The sequence below is a fragment of the Choloepus didactylus genome, chromosome 4 (genome assembly GCF_015220235.1).
Source record: "Choloepus didactylus isolate mChoDid1 chromosome 4, mChoDid1.pri, whole genome shotgun sequence".
Classification (NCBI taxonomy): Eukaryota; Metazoa; Chordata; class Mammalia; order Pilosa; family Megalonychidae; genus Choloepus; species Choloepus didactylus.
In genome coordinates this window covers 113,385,589-113,413,236 of record NC_051310.1, presented here as the reverse complement: position 1 = coordinate 113,413,236, position 27,648 = coordinate 113,385,589, and the positions used below count along the sequence as shown (strand labels likewise).

At 38.8% G+C, this 27,648-nt stretch overlaps 1 protein-coding gene across 1 annotated transcript in view; it reads left to right on the top strand.

Moving 5' to 3' along the window:
• Window positions 1-865: 865 nt before the first annotated feature.
• The window catches only part of HACD3 (3-hydroxyacyl-CoA dehydratase 3), a 41,432-nt gene continuing 14,649 nt past the window's right edge, over window positions 866-27,648 (top strand). Inside the window, exons 1-6 of the mRNA XM_037833662.1 lie at window positions 866-1,092; window positions 13,563-13,605; window positions 15,890-15,963; window positions 17,282-17,446; window positions 18,926-18,977; window positions 22,755-22,865. Coding sequence (XP_037689590.1) covers window positions 1,006-1,092; window positions 13,563-13,605; window positions 15,890-15,963; window positions 17,282-17,446; window positions 18,926-18,977; window positions 22,755-22,865 — 532 coding nt within the window. The 5' untranslated portion in view covers window positions 866-1,005. The remainder of the gene's footprint in view (window positions 1,093-13,562; window positions 13,606-15,889; window positions 15,964-17,281; window positions 17,447-18,925; window positions 18,978-22,754; window positions 22,866-27,648) is intronic.

The following is a 27,648-nucleotide window of genomic DNA, read 5'->3' as shown; positions in this document are numbered from 1 at the left end:
CTTTTATCATTTCAAAAAATAACTTATTTCTAAAGTTCAAGGCTCTCCTTATCTTGTTTTCCTTATGTTTGTGGTAGATTGAACTGTACCTGAGAAAATAAACATTTTCTTAATCTTAATCCATTCCTGTGGTTGTGAACTCCTTACAGATATGAGTTACAATAATATCTTTTGGAGATGTTATATTTAGATAAAGTGACGCCAACTCAGATTAATCCAGATTATTGGAATCCTTTATAAACAGTGTGATATTCAGACATAGCTAGAGGCCATGGAAGAAATGTACATTGCCATGTGACAGGAAAGCCAAGGACCCAAGGATCACCAGCAGCCAGCCTCAGAACACCAGTTTTTGGGAAGAAAGCATTGCCTTGCTGATGCCTCCGTTTTGAACTACTAGTAGCTTCAAACCCCTGCACTGACAATTTCTGTTGCTTAAGCCAACCTATCGTATGCATTTGCTTTAACAGCCAGGAAACTAAGACAATCTCATACATGACTGATTGCATCACCCACCAATTAGTTTGCCTACTTCCAACTCGTCCTCAGTCACCAGTCGTCCTGCAGAGCACATACAGTGGTAGGCACTCAGTAGATGTTGACTTAATGAGTGATAGAATGGGAGAGGCCTTCCACACATACCAGTCCCAAACCCTTCTCCAAGCTGATCACAGGTCCTTCGTGGCACTACGGTCTTTTATACTTCACTTCTAAGCATTGCCCTGAAAAGGCGACGAAACGCGGACCACCTGCTGATTCCGTAGTCAACAGCGCGGTACGTGGTCGCAAGGGCGCTGTGGCGTCATCGGCGCCGGCGCTCCCCTCTTCCCCCCTCCGCTCCTCATTGCGCAGGCGCCGCGAGCCTGGCGCTTCTAGAAGCTGTGCGGCTGCAAGCGCTCAGTATTGCTGAGTTTCCGGCCTGCGTTCATTGTGCTCCAGCCGCGCAGTCCCTGAGGCAAGCAGGCGCAGTGAGCCGAGCCTCCCCGAGCCCCGGGCAGTGTGGCCATGGAGAACCAGGTGTTGACGCCTCACGTGTACTGGGCTCAGCGACACCACGAACTCTATCTGCGCGTGGAGCTGAGTGACGTTCAGGTAAAGGCTGGGTCCCGGCGGCGCATCGCTCGCGGTATCACGGCCCGGGAGCGTCCTCTGGGACCCCGGTCCCTTTTGTCCGTGTGCGCGCTGGGCAGCCTGCAGTTCGCCAGCGAGGTCCCGGACGCGGTGCCCACGAGGCGTCCAGATTCCGGCAGGCTCTGGCCCTCGTCGAGGCACACCAGCAAATGCACGCCCCGAAGTGCGACCTTTGAGTAGTCCGCGAGTCCAGCGCAGGCTTTGGTTACTGTCCCGAGCCTCTTTTTTGTTTGCTGCCTGCGGCCTCGAACCCGAGCCTGGTCCTGGAGGTCTGGCCGTCGGGGGTTGGGTTGGCTGAGGGCCTTAGAGGCTTGAGATGAGCTCGTCGGGTCTGGGACGTGTGTCAGTGGCCTGCTGGGCCGTGGCTGGACGATTAGCGCTGTCCTGAGAGGTCCAGCCAGGCCCCATGGACGGTCACGCTGTCTCAGAGGGACCACACCCACCTCCCAACCGTCTAGTGGTGGAAATTATTCTTATTAATTTTAATTTTAAAATTCAGAAAAACACGAGGAAGTGATTTTTTCCCTTTTTTGAAGGGAACCCTGATGCTGCATTGCACAGGAAACTTAAGAACTATTTTAAATTACGTTAAACATTTACGTTTAATCTCATAGGCCCACGTATATGACAAACGGAGGTCTCCTAAATAGTGGAGACCCCAGGACCTGTGCACCCTAATGTCTCTGTGCAAACCATCCAGGATTCTGGTTTTTGAAAAACTGGAGTTTTCAGTCTGGAACATTCTTCCTAGTATTACCCTTACTGTCCACCTCTCCTTGACATCTATGACGCTTTTAAGCTTCCTTCACTACGGTTAACTCTCTGCCTCCCAGTTATGCATTTATGTTTGGATTTGTCACACATATGGCTTATTGCCTTGCAAAATGTAGGTGCCCTCTGAATGTTGAGAATTTGTTGAATTTAATCTTTCCTTTTGGAAGATAAACCTGTTTCCCCTTTATCAGACAATACTGGCCAGAATGCCTTTAAATAGGCTGTGGCATTGCATGGTGTATCATTTAATGTGTTAAACTAGGCTGAATTATACTTTTGCGTCAGAGGATGAATAAATGTTTTGTGCTGCCTTCCTCTGCTCTGCCCCAGGGTGCTTTATAAACAAGGAAAAAAACAAACGGAATCTTTTGTAGATGATGATCAAAGTCCCCATTGAGAGGTTCTTTCAACAATCATTAAACAAAAAAAATTCAGGACGTGTGTTAGGACAAATCTTTTAAAGTACTTAGTTAAGCATTAAGTAGCTCAAACGAAATAAACCCAGGTTCTGCTCTCTCTAGATTTTTATCATGAATAAGGATGTAATATTATGGATTCTTTTGGAAGTCAGAGCCGAAAAGACTTTTTAAGGGGAATCCAGTAGAAGTGAGAAGGAGTGAAAATTAGTTGGACAAATGAAAAATGCACCATACTTACATTTTCCTTTAAAGATCTGAACCCCGTACTTAAGCATGAAGATATGAGCTTTCCTCAGTTGGCTCACAAATAATCATATTTAGTATATTTAGAAATATATGGGGAAAAAATAGAATTTTTTTTGGAGAGAGAAATCCTCTCTCTCCATCCCCATCCCAATTTTTTGGGAAAAATTAGAAGTCTTTGGGAGAGATGTTATTCCCTTGAGTTTCTGTGTGTTTTTTTTGGGGGGAGTGGGGTGTGTGGTCACATCTGTTATTCTGAGGCATCCATTTCATTTCAGCTATTATTAATTTAAAAGCAATTTATTAATACCATTCATAAAAGAAATCCTCTACCATGTGTTAGACTGCTACAGATTTACAAGATGAGTCACACAGACTTGGCTTCCCAAGGGCATGCTATCTAGAAGGAAATATATTATCATATGCAAACAAAAGGTTTTGGGTCCAATTGCAACTGGACATTGAATCAGATCCTTAGCATTAAAGAAATTTGTTTAAAAAGGATACCTTTCTTTCATTAAGTTAAAGATGACTTCCAGAAATGAGAGGCAGTATCCTTGTCAAACTAAGACTGGGAGAACTTTCCAGAAAGAGAAAAGCATAGGCTTTTAGATCGTCTGACTTGTAATATGTCAATGCTCTCCAGTCACAGACCACCAGGAGCACACCTGTAGTTAAACAAGTTGGATTCATTACTCCTTGCAGCAGGAGAGACCATGAACCTTGGTGAACCTTGAGGTGTTTCAATAAGAGGGCATTAGGAAGAACTGATTATAGGATTTATGCTTTGGTTGGGTGATTGTGGGGAGGGTCTAAGGAGGCTGGGGTTGCGTGGGGTTCACTGCAGATTGGCTGTCAGAAAATGGGGCAGTTCCATGATTGGGTAACTCCGTTAATCTTATCTGTAGAGAGATGAAACAAGCACCCATTACAGAGCTATAGTTGGTAGAAAAGTAGCAAGTCGTTCATTTTGGCCACGGGAGGCAGGGTGTTCGATATTTTATGGGTGGCACACTGACCCTGTTTTTCTTAATGTTTACATGAAATGGACTTGCTTTGTTTCATTTTTTTAATCTTGTGTGAGGTTGGTGTTCTGTCAGATTGCTTATATCCAGTAAGAGAACAAGTTGGCCTTGGTTGTGAGTGCCAGGTCAGTTTTTCAGGGGCTGATTTTTTTTTTTTTTCCCCCTGTCTCCAGTGATTGCTTTAAGCATTGTTTCTTGAAACCAGACCAGTGCTTCTGGCTCAGGATGAAGCAATTCATTTATTTGTTCAATAAAAAACATTTATGGAGTACTTATTCTAGTCTGGCTTTGAGGTAGGTACTGGGTTTTTGGACAGCTCTCTAATGCCCCCTGCTTTCAATGGTGTTCCACAGCTTAAGACTGAGTTTTCTTTTCTTTTTGTTTATCTTATGGAAATACATTTTATTATCAAGCTTTTTTGAGGATATTTACAAAAAGGGGGATGTAACAAAAAAATATAAAACTGCACTGAACAGTGTGATTTTAGCCTACTTTGTACATTATCAAATATTTCTAGCAAACAAATATTTCTTGTGTATTTCTTATACAAATACAACTTGACTTCAAAACAGAAACGTTTTTGTAGGTTATACAGTATCTGGAGTAGTCAATTTCAAATTGACAGTGACCTTACCCCAGCTGGCCTCTTTCCAACTACTCACTTCAAACACAAACAGTGCCACTGTTAAAGTTGGACAGGTTTGTGTTATTGTATAACTATATCCATAGTTGTTTTATTTCTTAACAAATATGGCAAAATGTTAATGCATGATAAGCACAAAGGTGTTTATTTTTCTTTGTGTGGCTGATTGCTTGAAATATTTCGTAATAAAAGTTAAACAAATCTTAAGTTACACAGTTTAGAACTACAGTAGAAAAACGCTCATGAAACAGTAAATTAATTAAATAATTTGGAAACTGTTGTGCAACCGAAATGGGCCAGGCACAGTGCAAGATACTAAGGATTCAGTGATGAATAACACCATATATTCAGTGGTGACAACAGAGGCAGGCAACAGATTAGCTAATAAATAAAATAATTACTGAAGTAATTACTATGAAGCAAATAAAGAGGGTGATAAAATAATAATTGGTAGAGGCCACTTTACATAAATGATCAGGGAAGGCTTGGTTAAAATATTTGAGCTAAGTGAGAGTTCAAGGATAAAATAAGTTAGGCAGAGAGCTGGGGGAAGAACATTGCAACAAGGGCAAGGCTTAGAGGCAGGCGAGGTCTTGGTGGGTTCCAGGAACAGAAAAGAGGTTAGTATGTCTGGAGAGTAGTAAGTGAGACACAAATTGAAGGGAGGACAGACTGGAGGGGTTTGCCAGATGTAGGTCATGTAGGGCTTTGTTGCCATGGTAATAGGAAGCTATTAAAGAGTTTTAAGCAGAGTGACATCATAGGATTCATATTTTAAAAAGATTACTCTGGCCGCTGTGTGGATTGTAGAGGGACAAAAGTGAAATCTGGAAAACCATTTAGGAGATTTTTGTAGTAGTGTGGGTGAAAGATAGGGTAGCTTGGTCTAGGGATGACAGTGGAGATGGAGAGCCATGGACAGATTTGAGGTATATTTGGAGAGAACCTTCAGGACTTGATAGAAGCATGAGGAGGAGGGAGAGAAAGGACAGGTCAATATTCTTAGATTTTTTGACTTAAGCACAGAGTAGTTGATGGTACAATTTGCTGGGTACGACTGGAGAAGGGATTTAGGGGCCAAAATTCAGAGTACCCTTTATGTTAGTTTGAGACACTTGTTAAAAAATTTCCATGTAGAATTGTGAAGTGTACAGTAATCTGGACTGAAGAATTTCATGGTATCTTAGATTTCATTGATTGTAAGATGCACCATTACTTTACATACCACAAAGAAAAAAATGCTCCTGATTAAACTGTTACATACCTTCTTGTTACTTCGATATTTGCTTTTTACTTATTGAAAGAACTCTTTTAGACTTATTTAAATTGTCATTGCCTTCCAGCTAAAGACCACAAGGAGTACCTATAGTTGGGTTATTACTCATTGCCACATAGGGAACCATGGGATGTCTGAGTAAGGAGGGTGTTAGAAAAAATCGATTATAGGATTTGGGCTTTGGTTGGGTGATTGGGGGAAGGTGTAAGAAAGCAGGGGTTTGCTCTAGATTGGATACTGTCAAAAAGCAAGGACAGGTCTATGATTGAGTATTTTGTTGGTGGTATAGTGATATGTGCTTAGACAAAATTATGAAGTGGGCCTGTTTTGTTTCATTTTATTATTGCAATCTCAGAGTAACTTTGTCTGAGGTTGATATGCTGTGAGAATATGTTCAACAGGAGAATAAAATGGCCTGGCTCTGAGCATCAGAGCAGCTTGTAGTAATATCGAGGTCTAGCTGTGAATGTTAAATCAGTTTTGAATGTCAGTAGCTGCTTTTGTCCTTTCTCAAAACAGTTTTTAAAAATATCAGTTATACATATCACACTTCTGTACACATAAATATGAAAATATAAACAAAATATATTGGTTAAGATATTCCTAAAACATCTTCATGTTTCAGAATCTATTTTTCTGAATCACTTTTTTAAAACATATTTTTAAAAAATGTCCATGTTTTTCCACATAGTGTCATCCTCTGTGCCATTAAGAGTGCTAGTGTGATGGTTGGGTTCATGTGTCAACTTGGCTAGGTGACCCGGCTGTCTGGTCGGGCGGGCACTGGCCTGACGGTTGCTGTGAGGATATTTGAGGCTGGTTAATAAACCAACGGGCTGGTTTGTTGGATCATCAGTCAATTGACTGCAGCTGACTGAGGACTCATCAGGGGGCGTGCCTTCCACAATGAGAGAATGCAATTGGCTGGATTTGGTCCGGGTGATCGGCTGGTTTGTTGGATCATCATTCAATTGGCTGCAGCTGACTGATGACTTGTCAAGGGGCGTGCCTTCCACAATGAGAGAATGCAATTGGCTGGGTGATCAGTTGAAGGCTTATAAGCCAGACTGTTAGAGAACCTTCACTACTTCTTCGGCTGCCCAGTGAAGCATTTCCTGGGGGAGCTCGTCGACGTTGCCGGTTGGTTTCCTGAGGAGTTCATCGAGCACGTTCGTCGAAAATCCCAGTTCATTTCCTGAGGAGTTCGTCGAAGTTGCTGGTTCGTTTCCTGAGGAGTTCATCGGACATCTTCCTTGGAGTTGACAGTTTGTTGACGGCTCTGCAGAATTTGGACTCGTGCATACCCACAGTTGTGTGAGTCACTTTTACAATTTGATAATCAGAGACATCTCTCATTGATTCTGTTTGCCAAGAGAACCCTAACTAATACAGCTAGTAATGCAGCATTTCTGAAAGAGTGCTCTGCTGTTATCTCTAGAATATTTTTTTTCAAGCCATCGGCATCTATTCTGTAAGTTTTCACGCTAGCACTTTGTTGATCTTACCAGAAAATGTCAACAAAAGGTTTTCAGACAAGAACTAAGACTCATAGTTCTTCCTCAGATGGCCTTTAAATGGTTTATTGAATGAAATATTGAGGGTTTCTTTAGAAAGGATGTTGGCCTTGAGCTGTGTTTTTAAGTATAAGAAGAATTTGAATCCACAAAGGGGATTAAAAAGAGGATTTGCCATCAGTGGATGAATGGATAAATAAATTGTGGTATATCCCTTCATGGAATATTATTTGGCTGTAAAAAAGGAAGAAAGTACTGATAAGTGCTACAACATAGATGAACCTTGGAAACAATGCCAAATGAAAGAAGCCAGACACAAAAGGTCACATGTTGTTTGATTCCATATATATGAAATATCCAGAGGACGTAAATCCGTAGAGATGGAAATAGCCAGGGGAATGAGGAGTAACTGCTTAATGCAAATAGGCACTCTTTTGAGGCGATGAAATGTTTTGGAACTGGATAGGGATGCTGGTTGTACAACATTGTGAATTTACTAGATGTTACTGAGTTGTTCATTTTAAGATGGTTAATTTTATGTTATGTGAATTTCATCTCAATTTAAAAAAAGAGGATAAGTACTGGTACATTCACCCACTTGTGTATCATGCAACTATAAAAAGAATGAGTAGGATCTGTATGAACCAATAAGGATTTAAGTGAAAAAAGCAAGGTTCCTAAGAGTATATATCATATGTTACCTTTTATGAAAGAAGGGGAAATAAGAATATCTGAATTAATTTGCTTATTTTTGTAACACATACATATTCACACAGAGGAAAGAGAAACCAGAAACTAGTGAAAATGGTTACCTTTGAGTGGTGGGTAGGAATTTGATAGAAGGGATGGGTTTGGGAGTAGGACTTCTGAGAACACCTTTTTATAAAGTTTTGACTTCGAACAATGTGAATGTTTTACATATTCAAAAACAAAATTCTGTAAAAAGGACAAAAAAGCAAATCCTGAAATGAAATACAAACAGAATAAAAAGAACCTAACTATATAATAAATTGATAACATAACCATACAGATGAGTTAATTAATATAGGTAACATGTCTGCAGCAATGAAGAACACAGTAATGTATGTGTAATGTTTCTGCTCAGGGAAGCCCATTAAAGATTCAGCACCCATGTCTTTTATTGGGGCCTGGTTATGTAGCCACCCTTTGCCTAGCCTGTACCAAAATTCCAGACTCCTGGAAGGAAAGCTGGTAAATCACATTGTAGACACAGTCTTGGTACAGTGAACCACCATTATAGTTAGAGAATGGAGAAAGCCAGGTTCCCAGATGCCAGCCAAGGGCAGATCTTAGAAGCAGGCCCTTTTAAAGATAGCGGCCTCAGGCCTGTTGTGTAACTTTTATGCACACCTACTCATAATACATACACAAAAATAAATACTAATGATTTGAATGGGAAAAGAAACTCTTGTCTAAAGAGGTAGAAGATAGTTCATTGAACTTTTTGTGGTTCTGTCAGAGATGATGAAAATGGTTCAGTAAGCAGTATTCAATAATAGGCATTGGGGATTCAGATGTAAATAAGACATAGTCCCTGCCTTCAAGGAATGCACGTCTAGAGGGGCAGAAAATTAATAAACAGTAATTACAGAACAGTGTGATAAATGTTACGTTAAGGTGAAGACAGTGTAGTGAGGAAGCTTTCAATTCTGATTTGGAAGTGAGGAAGTAGGAAGAGAAGTTTAACATACTGGTACCAGGACAGACATATAGACCAATGGGATCAGATTGAGAGCTCAGAAATCAATCCTCACATTTATGGCCAACTAATTTTTGACAAAGGGGCAAAGACCACTCAATTGGGAAAGACTAGTCTCTTCAGCAAATGGTGCTGGGAAAATTGTGTCTCCATTTACAAAAGAAAGAAGGTGGATTCCTCCTTCACACCGTATGCAAAAATAAACTCAAAATGAATGAAAGACCTAAAGAACCAGAACTATCAAATTCCTAGAAGAAAACATTGGTAAGCGTCTTCAGGTCCTTGTGTTAGGCAATGGTTTCTTAGACTTTATACCCAAAGAACAAGCAACAAAAGGAAGAATAGATAAATGGGACCCCATCAAAATTTAAAACTTTGTTCCTCAAAGGACTTTATTGTGAAAGTAAAATTACGACGCAATAGGAGAAAATATTTGGAAACCACATATCCGATAAAGGATTACTACCCAGAATATATAAAGAAATCCTTCAACTTAACAACAAAACGTGTTAAAAAGTGGGCAAAAGACTTGAACAGACATCTTTCCAAAGAAGATATACAAATGCACATGAAAAGATATTCAACATCATTAGCCATCAAGGAAATGCAACTCAAAACCACAATGAGGTACCATTTCACATACACTAGAATGGCTGCTATTAAAAAAAAAAATTAAAAAAGAAAAGAAAAAGAGTTGGAGAGGATGCAGAACAATAGGAACACTCATTAATTGCTGGTGGGAATGTAAAATGGTGTAGCCTCTGTGGAAGACAATTTGGCAGTTCCTCAGAAAGCTAAGTATAGAACTACCATATGACCTGGAAGTCCTGCTTGGTATATACCCCAGAGAATTGAAAGCAGGGACTTGAACAGATATTTGTGCACTGATGTTCATAGCAACATTATTCACAATTACCAAAAGGTAGAAGCAACCCAAGTGTCCATTAACTGATGAATGGATAAACAAAATGTGATATATACATTAGTTAGCCATAAAAAGGAATGAAATGTCATACATGCGACAAATGGATGAACCTGGAAGACATCATGTTGAGTGAAATAAGCCAGACACAAAAGGACAAATATTGCATGATCTCACTGATTTGAAACAATTAGAATAAACAAACTCTAGAGTCAGAATCTAGAATATAGGGTACAGGGGACAGGGTAGAGATAGGAAATGGGAAGTTAAGGCTTAAAGTGTACATAGTTTCTGTTTGGAATGATGTAAATGTTTTGGTTATGGATGGTGGTGATGATGGCACAACATTGTGAATGCAATTAACAACACTGAAATATATATTTGAATATGATTAAAAAGAAATGTTAGGCTGTATAAATGGTAGCAGAATAAAAATTTTTAAAAAATTAAAAAATGAAACCACACAACACAGTGAACACTAAGTTAATCCATGGACTTTAATTAATAGTTCAATTATAAAAATGTGCCATCACCAGTTGTAACAAATGTTCCACACCATTTCAAGGTATTGGTGGTGGGGTGATGTATGGGAATCCTGTATTTTATGCATGATTTTTCTGTAAACCCATAACTTCTCTAATAAAGGAAAAAAACATAAAACACAGTGAGATACCACTTCACACCCACGAGAATGGCAATTATTTGAAAAGCCGAAAATAACAAGTATAGAGAAACTGGAACCTTCGTGCATTGTGCTGGGAATGTAAAAGGGTGCAGCCATTGTGGAAAACGGTTGTTCTCAGAAAGTTAAATATAGAATTACTGTATGACCTGGCAATACCACTTCTAGTTATCTACCCCAAAGAATTGAAACCAGGGACTTGAACAGATAAATACCAATATACATAGCAGCATTATTCACAATGGCCAATATGTGGAAGCAACCCAGGTGTCCATCAATAGATGAATGAAAAACAAAATGTGGTGTATATGAACAATGTAATGTTATTCAGCCATAAGAAGGAATGGAGTTATTACATGCTACAACATGGATGAACCTTGAAGAAGATACCGTGTTGAGTAAAATAAACCAGGTACAAAAGAACAAATATTGTATGATCTCATCTATATGAAATAACTAGAATATGTAAGTTTTGTAGAGTCAGAAAGTAGATTACAGGGTATCAAGTGTGGAGATGGGAATGGGGAATAGGAAGTCAGTGCTTAATGGGTATAGAGTTTGTGTTTGGGGTGATGGAAAAGTTTTGGTAATGAATGGTGGTCATGGTAGCACAACATTGAGAATGTAATTACCGCTACTGAATTGTACACTTGAAAGTGGTTAAAATGGGAAATGTTATATTGTATATATGTTACCACATACACATACAAAAGGCAGAAAACCCTGTTTTCCTTACTGATGAAACATCTCACTAGTAGTAATGTAGCCCTTTTTGTTGAAGTTCCCTAGCTCCCTCCTCCTGCCACAGAGCTTTTCAGTTGAAGTCTATGCTCACATTGGAATGGTTCTTAAAGCTTGGCTCAGATGCTTCTTCCACTGAGGCATCATTCTCCCTTTTCCCCAACTTTCTTGGCTGTAGAGCTTCTAGTCTCCCGCTGGCCTTTAGAATACCCCTTCTTCAGTCTTCTCTGTATCTAATTGGTTTCCTTTGATGACTGGTGGAACACAAAGAGCTGAGTTTACAGGAGAAAAATACATGAGCTTGATAAAATGCTAGGAACATGCTGCTGCTTGATGAGTTAACTTTGAGTTGGGGGTATGTGTCTCATCCCCTGAAAAAAGAGTATTTTCACTTTAAGTTGTGCTTCTAAAGGCATGGGGCAACTTCTAGGAATAAATGATCAATTTGGAGAATTTGGATCTCCATTAATTTTGGTTTGTTTTTGGGTTAAGAGAGTCTGGAGCCTGGACTAATAGACCACAGGCACAGCTGTTTTATATTCATGCAGCCACCTGTAATCCACAGCCTTTCTCTCTATCAGTTGGAATTTATTTCTTCTTTATGTTGCAGTGTAGGTCTTACTTTTTGGTAAAGCTTTCTCCAACCATTCTGTTCCCATTCTGTTCACTTTGTGTTTAATTCCTATGTTCTAGTTTGCTAATGCTTCCCGTTATGCAAAATACCAGAAATGGATTGGCTTTTATAAAGGGGGTTTATTTGGTTACAAAGTTACCATCTTAAGGCCATGAAGTGTCCAAGGTGAGTCATCAATAATTGGGTACCTTCACTGGAGGATTGCCTATGGCATCCAGAAAACCTCTGTTAGCTGGGGACGCACGTGGCTGGCATCTGCTCCAAGTTCTGGTTTCAAAATGGCTTTTTCCCAGGACGTTTCTCTCCAGGCTGCAGCTCCTCTTCAAAATGTCACTCTCAATTGTTCTTGGGGCATTTGTCCTCTCTTAGCTTCTCCTGAGCAAGAGTCTGCTTTCAACGGCCATCTTCAACTGTCTCTCATCTGCAGCTTCTCTCTCAGCTCATGTGTGTTCTTCAAAGTGTCCCTATTGGCTGTGGCAGAGCTTGCTCCTTCTGTCTGAGCTTATATAGTGCTCCAGTAAACTAATCAAAGCCCATGCTGAATAGGCGGGGCCACACCTCCATGGAAATTATCCAATGAAAGATCTTGCCCACAGTAAAGTAATCACATCTCCATGGAAACATCCAATCAAAAGTCTGCAACCCAATCAACACCAATATATTTCCTGGCCACACAAGACTCCATCAAAGATAATGGCGTTTTGGGGGACATAATGCATCCAAACCAGCACATCCTATAATGCTTATTGCTTTTTACTACTCTTTGGGTTTTGAGCATATCTTCTCTTAGGAAATAACTCATTTGTTCTACTAGATTCTCTGCTTCCAGAGCTCAGGGATTGAGTCTTAGAGATCTGTGTATTCTTCCATATTGCCTCAATTAGCAGCTTGCTCCATTTACCATTCTCAGAATGGACTGTTGAGAACCTGAATGTTCTGCACAGTCAAAGCAGTTTAGGTTCCTTCTTGTAGGAGCCTACCATCTCAGGTGGATACAGCAGAGAGAGAGAGAGATAACTAACCATCTAAATGTATGTTTGGGGGGAAGCACAGGGTAGGAGGTTGAGCCCCCAAGGAGGGAGGTGGGGGAAAGAAGCCCTTGTTGTTTTTTAAACACAGTTTTACTGAGATATATTTGCATACTCTAAAATCATCTACGGTGTACAATTATTCACAGTACCATCATACAGTTGTACATTCATCAACAGAATCAATTTTCGAACATTTTCATTACTCCCCCCAAAATAAAAATAAAAAAGAACACCTAAAACATTCCACCCCCTCATCCCACCCTATTTTTCATTTAACTTTTGTCCCCATTTGTCTACTCGTCTGTCCATACACTGGATAAATGAAGTGTGAGCCACAAGGTTTCACAATCACACAGTCACACTGTGTAAGCTACAAAGTTATACAATCATCTTCAAGAATCAAGGCCACTGGGTTGCAGTTCAACATCTTTAGATGTTTCCCTTTAGCTTCCAACACACAAAACTAAAAAAGGATATCTATATAGAATAAGAATGCCCTCCAGAGTGACCTCTCGACTCCATTGGAAATCTCTCAGCCACTGAAACTTTATTTTGTTTCATCTCTCTTCCCCCTGTTGGTCAAGAAGATTTACCCGATCCTACGAAGCTGGGTTGAGGCTCATCCCTAGGAATCATGTCCCCCGTTGCCAGGGGGATTTACACCCCTGTGAGTCCTGTCCCACAAAGGTGGGGGGAGGGCAGCGAGTTTACCTATTGAATGGGCTTAGAGAGAAAAAGCCCTTGGTTTTAATATCATTTTCCTCCTCATTAAAATGCCCTTCTGACATCCTTGATCTCTTTTTACAGAATCCTGCTATCAGCATCACTGATAATGTTCTGCATTTCAAAGGTCAGTATCCAGTCAAATCCTCCCAGCTCTTTACAGAGTTAAGGAGCTATGGTATTGATTAATGCTCACCTCTTGATACTCTTGGACTAAACGAGATTATTTTGAAATGTATGATTGAAATATATTATTAGAAAACTAAAGAATTTGTTTAAAACCCTGCTTCACCCTTGGAGAGGCAATAAATGTAGTGAAAAAAATCCTGAGCTAGAAACCAGGAGATCTGTCTTTTAACTCCCATCTGTGCCACTGCCTTGGACAAGTTATTAACTTATCTGGACCTCTAAAATGAGAGTGTTGGGTTATATCTGTTTCTTAAACTTGAGGACCCATGGACACTTAGAATATATCCTCAGAACCTCTAAGGTTCCATGGACCCCAGATTGAGAAACATGTTGTTAAGAATTAAACATGGTCAATTCAAGTGATTTTTGGCTCCATGAAAACATAAAATACAAATACTCTTGACTAGACTTTGTGGCTCCTTGATATCATACTTGTAGACGTGTTTGAGAAACACTGCACTCTAGATAATTTATAAGGCTTTTCCAGTGCTGAAATTCTCTGATTCTTTGAATCTGTTTCCATCTCCTTCCTCCTTAGTTCATCAGTAAATTTACTGCTCTGCCTGAGAGGGTAGGTCTGGGTTCATTGTCACCCTGTGGGGTTGGAGAAGTTCTGTGCTCTCTCTTTGTTTCAGTTCCTTGGAATGTCATTAGTAAGTAACTGGATTATTGGAGTTTGAAGAGTTTCTAATTAACGTGAGATTCCATGTAGCCTAATATTGTGTTTGCTAAAGCTGCCACTATGCAAAACACCAGAAATGGATTGGCTTTTATAAAGGGGGATTATTTGGTTACAAAGTTACAGTCTTAAGACCATAAAAGTGTCCAAGCTAAGGCGTCAGCAGAAGGGTACCTTCACTGAAGGATGGCCAATGGCATCTAGAAAACCTGTGTTAGCTCGGAAGGCATGTGGCTGGTGTCTGCTTGTTCCCAAGTTGTGTTTCAAAATGGCATTCTCCAAAATGTTGCTCTTGGGGCGTTTTGTCCTCTTTTAGCCGCAGCTCTCCGAGCTCTTCTGTCTGAGCTTTAAAGTACTCAGGTAAACTAATCAAGACCCAGGCTAAATGGGCGGGGCCACACTTCAATGGAAACATTCAATCAAGAAGTAATAACCCTAATCAAAGGTGTTACTCACAGTTGGGTGGGTCACATCTCCGTGGAAACAACCTAATCCCAATATCTCATGAATTGGATTAAATGATCATGGCTTTTTCTTGGGGGACATAATATATCCAAACTGGCACATCTAATATACTTCCATGAAAAGCACATCCTGGCTTTTATATCTGCTTTTCAAGATGAGAGTAGTAGTGGTAGCAGCTCAGGTGTTTGGGGTGTTGTGTACATTCAAAGAGAAGTTAAAGTGATAAAATGGTACCTTGCTACTTGGGGCTTATAGACTAGCCTACTTTAAGGAATTTACAGTCTTAGAAAATAATAGCCACCTGTAGCAAAGATTAGGAAGGTCATACCACATATGGCCGGATGAGGAAAGAGAATCCCAGGAAGGAACCAAATGATAGGAGAATCAGAGAGCTAGAGGGGAAGTGGTGTACAGCAGCAGTTGCTGGATTCATGGCACCTGCTTCTTATGGAGAAAGGAGCCATGTCAAGGAACAGGGATGGAATAATGGCCAACCCAAGGACTTTCCTCCCAATCCCATCTATTCTCTCTTAGAAATGAGCTGAGAAATATTTTATTTCTCTTTGTTCCATTTGAGTTGTGCCAAAGAAGAAGTAAGCTTCTCCCTTCATTTTCTGGCCCCGATTGGGAGGTTTTAGATTCAGAGGTTTCTTTGAGACAATCAAACATTATCCTGCAACTTCCCTTAACTAATGACATCCAAGATAATATATCCACCTGATTTTTCTTTGCTCTGGATTCAAAGCCAAAGTAAATGTGAAAGCTAAATTTATATTTAAGTGGCTTCTTGATTTTGCTTTCAGTATTGTTTTTCCTGCCTATTATTTCTACTGGGTAGCATCAAGACCTCATTGGAAGATTAAGTAAATACTCTGGAACCGATCATCAGAAGATCATATGGAGGTAGACATTGGTTCAGGATTCACCTTATCTGTCTGCTGAGTGGCTCTGCTCACAAGCCCCACTTGTTTTAACAGGACACATTAATATTTGCATACTTCTGAAAGAACTGCACCAAGCTGACTTTTGGATGGCCTTGATCTGGTCAAGTCCACAATAACCTACATTTTTTTCACAGCTCAAGGACATGGTGCCAAAGGAGACAATGTCTATGAATTTCACCTGGAGTTCTTTGACCTTGTGAAGCCAGAGGTATGTTCTTTCCTTTCTGACTTCCCTTTCCATTTTGGGAAATAAATACTAATAGTTCGGTGAATAGGGGTGCAGGGGTTGTGGGAAAGAAGATAAAAACCAAGGGGGAACTATATAGTTCATTTATTTGGAACAAAGCCCACGTTTTAGCTGCAGAGGAATGGGAAAGTTGCAGAACCTAAATTGGATGTGGACTCTTGTGCACTAGCAGTAAGAACTTGAACAAGTCACTTCACTTCTTTGAGATCCAGTTTTCTCATGCATTGAGTAAAGGATTGGACTACCTTATATCCAGGGTCCCTTCCAGCTCTGATATTCTCTGATTTTTAGTGATGGCAAAGGAGTATGGCACCAGTTTAGAGCTCAGAGTTACATAGGGTAGTTGAAGCACATGGCAGGGGGTTACTTTTATGTAACTTTCCTATTGGGGTGGGGGGAGAAAAATAGAAATCAGAAGGAGTCGAGACAGCTGGTATTTAGAACAGATGCTGACAGTGTGTAATTAAGTTTTCCGTTTCCTCACAGCCCAAGGAAGTTTCTCTAACACGAAGGGAGAGAGTCCAACAGATGGTGTATTTTAGTTTCTGGAATTACACTCCTAGCTCTGGGGTTAAGAAGCTTATTGATCTCTTTCTTTGCAGGGAGCTCAGGTATTTGGGGAAAGTATTATAATTGACAGTGGTATAAGTGCAGAGAAACTGTCATGGGGCTTGTTTTGGAGGCAAAGGGAAGAGGCCATATGGAAGAATAACAAGCTGGTATTGACTGGGACAGCCTCCAAGAATGAGTTTAGTTGGGAAGATTCCCTTGGCTGACCCTTGTGGAAAAGTTAGAACTGATCTAGTACAGTTCTATCCTTGATGCAAGCCTTTCTAAAACAAGAGTTTGCTTTTGCTAGAGACTATTGATTATTTGAATTCAGACGTTTTCATGGAAGGAAAATTTGGAAGTGAAAGGTGCACTAGAGGGGGTGCTTGGATGTAGCACCTTGCATGTTGTAGAACTGGCAGGAGGTTCGTGCTCGTTCTCTCTATGCTGACCAGGAATATCTGCCCTTCTTAACCTGATTTCCTCCTGTGTCATTCACTGGGGGAAGTCAGAGAAAGACACTGCTCTACTTACCCATTCCCTTCCCTATTCCAGCCCTTGGTCTAGATGGTCTCTTTGTATCAGGACTTGTAGGACCAGAGAGGGAAGGGAAACATACATAACCATGCACCTTCTCTCTACAGCCATACTAACACTGACTTGGTGCAGTTTCAGGGGAAGGAGTCGGGGATGAGAGAAGAGATTCTTACCTTCTCACTTTCTCTCCTAGCCGGTTTACAGACTGACCCAGAGGCAGGTAAACATTATAATACAGAAGAAGGTGAGTCAGTGGTGGGAGCGGCTCACCAAGCAGGAGAAGCGTCCACTGTTTTTGGCCCCTGACTTTGATCGCTGGCTAGACGAGTCTGATGCGGAAATGGAGCTGAGAGTCAAGGTCAGTAAGGACTCCAGGATCCAGCCACTGAAGACAGAAATCATGAGACACCCAAATTCTTTGGGCCACCTTCAAAACATCTCAGGATCTGATAGAATAGTGGCAAAGTTACAAATTTGTTTAAAAACCTGGAGACATGTATTTTTAGGGAAGTACTGGTCAGATATTTTGTAGACTGTCTCTCAATTAGTATTTGATGTTTTTTTTCACCATTAGATGAGGGTGATGGGTTTTGGGGAGGAACACCAGAGAGGTGAAGTGCCATTCTTATCACATCGTATCAAGGGTAAATACTATCAACATGACATATCACTGTTGTTATTAATCTTGATCACCTGGTTGGGATAATGTTTGTCAGACTTCTCCACTGTAAAATTATTCCCCCTCAGGTGTTTGAGGTGTATACATTCCTACTTCCCCCATTTTCCTTACTGTACTCTTTGGCAGAGTTGCAGATTCTTTGAAAGGAAGTAACTATGTGGAGCCCATACTTAACGAGGGGGGAGTCATGCTCCCTAGCCTTTAGGATGGAGTATCTACATGATTTATTTGGAATTCTGCATGGGAAATTTGTCTGTACCCCATTTATTTATTCAATCATTTGAATCTGTATGAACTCATATTTATTTTCTATTTTGGGTTATAATCCATTTTGTTATTTATTTTGTTGCTCACTTTGTTCTAGCTTTGGCCATTGGGAGCTCTTTTAGTTGGCTCTTGTGTCCCTTTGACAAATCCTCCATTATTGTGGCGTTTTTTTGTTTGTTTGTTTTTTATAGCACTTCCTTACTTTCTGGCAAGTAAGATGCTCTAGGTTCATTTTGTATATTCCCTGCCCCAGCCCTAGAATCAGTAATTTCTCCAAGGAGCCCTGTTCTTTTACTGGAGTTCAAGATCTGGGTGCTAGGTATCTCATTGCTACTGGGGTGTTGTTGCTTCTAGGTCCCTTCAATTGACAGAGCGAGGAATAGATGTGTGAATACTAATGTGTATATATTTATTATCTGTAAATATTTCTATCTGTAACCATCCATCTGTATCAACAGTAAGCTAAATATGAGTTCATAATTATGTTGGAGACGTGATTTTAGTTTCTGGAAAAATTATATTAAAAATCCAGAAGACTTGAAAAATAAAATAGCAATCTATTTGTTTCCTGCTTTAAACTTCTCTTTTGTTTCTACAGCTATGACAGATCTTCTGGATGTTCTTTCTAGCTCTAAGATTCCAAGACTGCCCAGTTGGCAGGCTGATTGGTTTAATTCTGTGGGCACTGAATGGGCATCCTACATGCTAGTGCTGTCCAGGAAGTAGGAGTCAGGCTCTCTGTCACCATGAGTTAGAATATTTTCCCCCAATGAAGTACTGAACACAATTGGAAGGGGCAGCTTTGAGAAAGTCAGATCACATGTGGACTTCTGCAAGCATTTGGGAATTCTGACTGTTTTTTTTCTTGGAAAACTTCTCTCCAAATTCTAGGAAGAAGAACGCCTAAATAAACTGAGACTTGAAAGTGAAGGCTCCCCTGAAAGTAAGTTGCCACTGCTGCTATGGTGGTTATCAGTTAACTTGTGATAGAAGTGTGGTATGTGGATGTATGAGAGAGCTATTGATTTCACCCCTGTGAGCGAAATTCTAATTCCCACTGCTTAAGCTATGCATACCCATGTCAAAAGTCTTGATTTTAGTGTTTCCCTCCTGTTTTGGTCCTGATGTCATATGAGGGACCCAAGACTGGTAGAGTGGAATGGAAGAACTTGTCTCCTGGGATTGGCCTAATGGCAGATGGCAGCCAAGTCCTGAATAGATATTTGGAGGTTACTACATGTGTCCAAGGCTACATTCCTTCCAGCCTGGTGCTTTTCTCCCAACTAAGATCTCAAGGGCTGTGCCACAGATAAGTGTGGTTGTTGATCTTAAACATGGAGAGGATTCCATCTAGTTCTGCTATTCATTAACCTTTTAAAAATCCATTTCTATTTCTGTCCTTTCAACCACTTATAAACAAGAAGCTCTGTAAGTATATTATCTTCAAAGTGACATAGGTGGATTAAATTCAGGAGCCTTCTATTAAATTCATGCTTTATGGAAAGCACTGTACTAGGTACTTGAGGTGGGGAGCCAGGTGATGCCATCATAAAACCTGTGCTCAAAGAGTTTACATTCTATTGGGAGGACCATGACGGTCTGTATAAACCAACTCACAAAAGCAGAATGAAATAAGGGTTCCTCATTTGTTCTTTATTGAACTTTTTCAAGTTTCAGTGGCATTCATTTGGCGTGCCATAAGTAAGGGGAAAGTTTTAGAGCAGAGGTTCTCAAACTATGTTCCATGGTGCCCCAGGGGTACCCAGAGATACTTTGGGGTACAGGTCAAGCAAGCAGCCCCACTTCTATCAGAGCAGCTCTGTTTTTGTGTTTTCTGTATTGGGATTTTAAATAAGGTTTTTTTACTTTAAAAAAAGATTTTAATAACCACTAATTTAGGAGAATATTCTTTCAGAGAAGCAGAGGAGAGAAGAGGATTGATGGAAGAAAAGAATGACAACCACAAAAAAAGGCTATCTTGAGATTTAGTTGCCTTTTGTTTTGGTATTTTAAAGGGATAAACTTCAGAAATATGTTTAAAATTCCCATTTAGGGATTTTAGGCTTATTTGAGAAATCTGTAACTATTTTATCTAAATTCCTAAAGTTCCCTGATGAAGGGAGTTCTTTTTGATGGGGAAATAAAATAAATTTTTGTAGTTTTGAAGGAAAAAATTTTAATTAAGTTAAATGTTGCTCATGGTCTGACATTTTTTGGCCCCTTAGGATAAGACTGCTTTTTTTTTTTTTTTTTTAAATCATCATTTTATTGAGATATATTCACATACCACGCAGTCATACAAAACAAATTGTGCTTTCGATTGTTTACAGTATCATTACATAGTTGTACATTCATCACCTAAATCAATCCCTGACACCTTCATTAGCACACACACAAAAATAACAAGAATAATAATTAGAGTGAAAAAGAGCAATTGAAGTAAAAAAGAACACTGGGTACCTTTGTCTGTCTGTTTCCCTCCCCTACTTTTCTACACATCCATCCATAAACTAGACAAAGTGGTGTTTGGTCCTTATGGCTTTCCCAATCCCATTGTCACCCCTCATAAGCTACATTTTTATACAACTGTCTTCGAGATTCATGGGTTCTGGGTTGTAGTTTGATAGTTTCAGGTATCCACCACCAGCTACCCCAATTCTTTAGAACCTAAAAAGGGTTGTCTAAAGTGTGCATAAGAGTGCCCACCAGAGTGACCTCTCGGCTCCTTTTGGAATCTCTCTGCCACTGAAGCTTATTTCATTTCCTTTCACATCCCCCTTTTGGTCAAGAAGATGTTCTCCGTCCCACGGTGCCAGGTCTACATTCCTCCCTGGGAGTCATATTCCACGTTGCCAGGGAGATTCACTTCCCTGGGTGTCTGATCCCACGTAGGGGGGAGGGCAGTGATTTCACCTTTCAAGTTGGCTTAGCCAGAGAGAGAGGGCCACATCTGAGCAACAAAGAGGCATTCAGGAGGAGACTCTTAGGCACAAATACAGGGAGGCCTAGCCTCTCCTTTGCAGCAACCGGATAAGACTGCTTTTGATTGACCACACTAGGTAATGTAATTATTTGACCATCAGCCAAATGTCCAGACAGACTATCTATAGCCTTGGAATAAATATATAACAGCAAAATATACTCCATAAGCTTTTATCTTGAAAACTGTCCTTTCTTTACCCTCTCCTTTTGACTCAACCATGACTCTGTCTAAGCTCCTTATTCCTTTGACTGGCTCCTACCTCTTAACTCTACAACTGGCTGTGGCTTTAGGAATGTTAGGCTGAAAACAAAATTAATGTGCTTTGTTTTCCTGCCTCTCTGTTTGAAATTGTCCTCCATTGGTTAAATCCACGTCCTACCCATCTTTTAAAGTTCAGATTAGATACCAGTTTATCTGTGCAAACTTGCCAGATTCCCACTTCCACAGTGTCATTTCCTCACCTTGAAATTTTTACATGTTACCTATAAGACTCTCCATCTTGTTTTATGGTTTCCAGATTGTAAGTTCCGTGAGAGTGGCATCATGTCTTAACCATCTTTGTACTGCCTCCCACAGTACCTTGAATTTTGTAGGTTCAGTTAATGCTTGATCAACTGAATATGTGATCAAATATCAGAACTAGTAATTTTTTCATTACTATTTCTATCACTTTGAGCTAGTTTGACCTACATGACCTTAAAAAAATTCCAGAGTAGAAACTGTAGATTGTATGAAGATGACAAGAGTGAAGGCTGAAGATAGTTTTATTTCCCTTTTGTAGATAGTTTTATTTCCCTTTTGTAATGCCTCTTAAGGTGGTCAGTAATTCTTTGCTAGAACTTTTCGTTTTCTTCTTCTTGGGTTTGTTAACATCTATATCTTTAGCCCTCGAGGTGGTGAAGGGAAAGACTGCCGCAAGTATACCTAGGAATGCAATGTTCTTCATAACTTTCCCATATCTGTTTCTCTATGGGACCAGGCACTCAGGCTGGTGGAAACTTGGGTCAGGTATTTATGTTGGAGTTTACAGCACTCAAGTAGGAAGGAGGGCTGAGGTCAATCTAGGTATGTCCCCAAACCTCTCTCTTGCTGTGACTGTTGCTTTTTTTTTTTAAAATTCAGTTTTATTGAGATATAGTCACATATCATACAGTCATCCGTGATGTACATCAGCTGTTCACAGTACATCATACAGTTGTGCATTCATCACCCAAATCTATTTTTTGAACATTTTCCTATACCAGAAAAAGTAAAAATAAGAATAAAAAATTAAAGTAAAAAAGAACACCCAGATCATCTCCCCACTCCCACCCTATTTTTCATTTAGTTTTTGTCCCCATTTTTCTACTCATTCATCCATACACTGGATGAAGGGAGTGCGATCCACAAGGCTTTCACAATTACACTGTCACCCCCTGTAAGTTACATTGCTATACAATTGTCTTCAAGAGTCAAGTCTACTAATGTTGCAGTTTGATCGTTTCAGGTATTTGCTTCTAGCTATTCCAATACATTAAAACCTAAAACGGGTTATCTATATAGTGCGTAAGAATGTCCAACAGAGTGACCTCTAGACTCCGTTTGGAATCTCTCAGCTACTGAAATTTTATTTTGTTTTGTTTCGCATCCCCCTTTTGGTCAAGAAGATGTTCTCAATCCTGCGATGTCGGGTCCAGATTCATCCTTGCAAGTATGACTATTGCTTTTAACAGCTTACTGCCTTTCTTTGCTTTTCAGCTCTTGCAAGCTTGAAGAAAGGATACCTGTTCATGTATAATTTTGTACAGTTCTTGGGATTCTCCTGGATCTTTGTTAACTTGACTGTGAGATTCTTTATCTTGGGAAAAGGCAAGTAAGAAACTTCAGAGTTAGTGTTCCCTTTCTTGATAGTTTGGCCCACTACTTACCAAAGGTAGCACTGTCTCTGCCCTTGGTATTAATAATACCCCCCACCCCATTTGTGTAGCACTTCATGCTTTTCATTATACTTTCATATCTCTTATCTCCCCTGGCCTCGTGAAACAAGCAGACTGGATATTCTTTCCATTTAACAGGTAAGTAAACAGGCTTAGAAATGTTCAAAGAATTAGCCCAAGTCTACACAGCTAGCCAGGGCACATGTTGGGCTAGATCCCTTTCTGTGTACACTACTTGATAGTTAAGTAAATAAACTGATATGACACTTCCAGTGCCAAAGCTATACACGTCTTGGAATCTCACTCCTACCCTCTCTTTTGGAGCCATGTTGGTGAGTCCCTAAATAGATGATTTAATGTGCTAGTTTAAGAGAGAATGAAAGGGCTATCATAAAGATATTAGTCCTTCCTAAATTAATTTATGTGTTTAACACAATTCTGGCCAAGATAAATGCCAATGGGAAATTTTTGAAAATTCGATCTAAAGTGTTCTGAAATTTTATGTGGAAGAATAAATAGGTAATAAAATTTGGGGAAAAAAGAGTAATGAGTGAGGACTTTTCTGTCCTGATATGAAAGCATGGTAACTAAAATAGTACGGTATTAACATAAGAAAAGGATGATCAACAGAGCCGATTAGGTGACCCAGAAATAGCTCTTATTTTACATATATATATAAATTACATATATGCTAAAAAGGAATCATGAGTCAATAAAGGGCCATATTATTCAATAAAGTTTTTGGATAGATAATCTAATAATGTTCCCAAGGAAAATTGGTTAGCTTTGGGAACACAACGGGGAGCAAGGAATTTGTTTAGCTGGTCTCCTCACACTGTATACAAATATAAATTTCCCCAAATGATTGAAGAGTCACATATCAAAAATTTAATTTATAATAGAAGGTATAAGTAAATGTTTATAAAAATCTCATGGCAAGGTTAGGAATTTCTAAATTTAAAAATGTTAGAAGAAATCATAAAGGAAAAGTTCAACATATTTGACAACATAAAATATCTAAATTCCTTTATGTCTAAAAATATCCCAATCAAGACAACATTAAAGGTTAACAGGATGGGGGATTGTTGGAAAACTGCAACAAATACCAGCAAGGGTTGGTTTCTTTACATATAAAGAACTTGTACAAATTGATTTAAAAACATGAAAACTTCACGCAATAAATAAACAAAAGCCATATATAGACACTTCATAAAAAGAAATATATCTAGTTGACCATTCAGAAAAATGTTTAACTCAGTAACAATGAAGGAAATGCAAATTAATACAAGATACTATTTTTCATTGATAAATTTGCAAAATAAATTTGCAAGATAGCATATGCTAAACTAGACATTCCTACAGCTACTGGGAGGTAACATATGTATAACAACTCTTTTGGAAAATAATTTGGCAAAGTGTATCAAGAACCTTAACTGTCTATATCTATCTTGAACCTGGTTATTTCATTTCTGGACATATATCCTATTGAAATACTCATAGCTACAGAAAAAAACATTTTCAAAAAGATACACATTATGACATTATTTAAATGAGTGACGAGTAAATTAGAAACTACCTAAATGTCCATCTTTGAGGGATTGGTTTAGTATCTTCACTCAGTAGAATGTTGTAAAGCAAATATAAAGTGTTTAAAAAGAGTTTTAATAACATGGAAAAATCCTTATGAGAGGCTAAAAAAATATTGTATGTATACATTCTTACAGTTTGATCTACCCATATAAAAAGGGAGAGGACTGAACCAATACATGGAAAAAAGATTGGAAGGAACTATACTGTTTTAAAATGGTTTGAATGTGGGTAATTTAAACATTAAAAATTTTTCTCTCTATTTTGTAAAGTATGGGGGAAAATATAAGGATAATGGAAAAATAGGTAATAAACTCTATTTAAAAAGAGAAAAAAGCCCTGTAGATTATTTTATCCTTCAGCCCCCAATTTTTCCATCTGAGGTTTGTAAAATGTGAGTTTTAGTTAATGCTAGTCATTTGAAAGAGGGAGAAATGTATACTGGTTTTCTAGCCTTTTTAACACCTTTGAATTCTGCAGAGCACTATTTCAAGCTAGTGAAAAACTTTCCAAATGTCCAATGCCCTAGAGTCTTGAGACCAGAGGGCTACAGATAATTTACTAGAACGAATGGAGTCTCAGATACAGTTATTCTTGGACCTGCAGCTTTTGTTAGATAAGTATGGGTTTATCACAATTCCCATGAAATGAAAATTAGGACATTCAAATACATAAATACTTAATTTGTTTAATCTAACATAGTTGGATTGATCTTGAGTGGTCCACTCAAGCCTATTGGCTGTTAGATGATCCATTCCAAAAGGTGCTAGTTACCTGGGTTGTACGTTTAAAGAAAGCTGCCTGGACTTTTCATTTCTGTTTTGGCTCAGAGCCCCTTCCTAGCCACCTACTGGAATGGAGCTGCTGGTTTAATTCTTCTGTCAGTCCTCAAAGATGCAGTAAGGACCTGGGGCCTGGCACGCAGGGTCATGGATTGTTCTTTGCAATTTTCTCCTTTTGAGTAAAGGATGTTGTTGAATGGCGAATTCCACACACGTTCCTGTCTTTTTATGTAAGTGTGTACTTGCCAGACTTCTTATGCTAATTGGGAAATAGCAGAAAACTCTTGGGCTTGTCTAGAAATTCTTTTGCTCTATTAAGAAGTATTTTCTTATTAAATAATTTTTTTCTAATTATAAAATAATAAATGTTAATTACAGAAAAATCAGAAAATAAAGGCTTAACCAAAACAAAATAAAAACCCTACCATAATCCCATGCATGAGAGCAAAAGATTCTTGGCACCTTGTTGTATATTTTTTCAAGCCCATGCAGTTTTAAAAAGCACTCTGTACCATAACATAAATACCGTCATGTAGCTTTCATTTTTTTACCAGATAGTATAAATATCATGAACATCCTCCCGTGTCAGTGAAGATACTTCTGCAGTGTCTCTTTAAATGGCTATATATTGTGGGTTGCCATACAGTAATTTAACAAATCATTGTTAGACGTAGGGTTGGTTCCAAACATTTTACTGTTATGAACAGTGTTTCATTGAACATCTGTGTAGCTAAATTATTGTGCTTATCCTTAATGACTTCCTTAGGAAAAATTTCTGAAGTGGAATTGTAGAATCAAAAGGCAAATTGTTTTTAAGGATTTTGATATATACTGCCAAATTTCCTTCCAGAAAGAGTGTACTATGTTATACCATCACTATTTAAACCTATATTCCATTAGCATATGAATGACTTTTAGTATTTTTCAAATCATAAAAGTTAATGTGTTGATGTAAATAATTTAGAAAATAGGAAAAATCAGGGGAGGAAGATAAGCCTTTGTCCCATCACTATTAATATTTATGTGTATTTCCTTTAAGTCTTTTTTTTCTGCTGTTAAAAAATAATAAATATTATGATAATACCACATATACAATTTTGTATCTTGTTTTTTTAAAACGTAACATTAGAAGCATTTCAATGTTATAATATTCTTTATAACTGTCATTTTAGAAACCAGGTTACAGTCCTGAATTAAGACAAGCACAAATTTCCTATAAAATCAGAAACAAAAGTAGTAAGATCTAATTTTTCATTTACTATATGCAAAACTTAAGTCACAGTCCCGTTTCAAAGTGTGGGAGGTCCTCATTTTCCAAAGATAATTGGGCTAGGAAAAATCCTACTTAAAGTGAATCCCCTTAAAAAGGATACCAAAATTTCATTGTAAATGGTGACAAAAAGATTTCTTTGGTTGCAATTTTATCTCAAAAAGTGACATTTGGAATTATGAAAATAAATTTTGCATTTTATATATAATACAGAATTTAAGTTATAATTTTAAATTTGTACAAATTCTTAAAGGAGTCAAATTTTGAACTTACTTATTGGTGGAATGCTTTTGACAAAATTAAACCAATAGCATTATATACCATTCTTTGCTTCACATTTGGCTTTGCAGCAGAATCATAAAGTAGATCACTTTTGTGAAAATATTGGAGTTTTTCTTCAGTTTTTGCAAGGGCCTTTTTTATTCATCTGATATTTAAACCATTCTCTTTTGTGGCTTGTACAGTGTTATCTTTGTTGGTAATTGACCTAACTCTGCCAGCTCCTCTTTCATCAGAATTTTATTTGTAATTAGAGCAGTTCTCCATCATTAATTTAATTGAGTTCAGGAATATTCTACAGCTTTTTAAAAGATTTGTAATTTCATTTTGCAATTTTTGTTCATTCTGTTTGCTTGTTGCTGGTGGTGGGGTAGATTGATGGACAAAGACTGCTTAAAATAAATAGGCTGGGTATTAAGTGGGAGGGATATTAAAAAGAGACTAATTGTGGATGTTGTTAGTTCATTAGAGATAATTTTTCAGCTATAATTTTTGCTTTTCTATGGAACTTCTTAACAGTAAGAATTTAGATTATAAATATGTGGTTGATGATTCCCTTTACCAGTGGCTTTCAGTTGGGGCAGTTTCACTCTCTCTGGGGGGCATTTGGAAATGCACAATTTGGGGGTGTCTTTTTAGTTGTCACAGTGACTCAGAGGCACTACTTGTATTTAATAGACAGGGAGCTAAGAATCCTAAACTTCCTGCAATATGCAGAACAAAAAATTGTCTTGCCCAAAATATCAGTGGTGCCCTGATTGAGAAACCCTGAAAAGAATGCAGGAATGCAGGTTGTC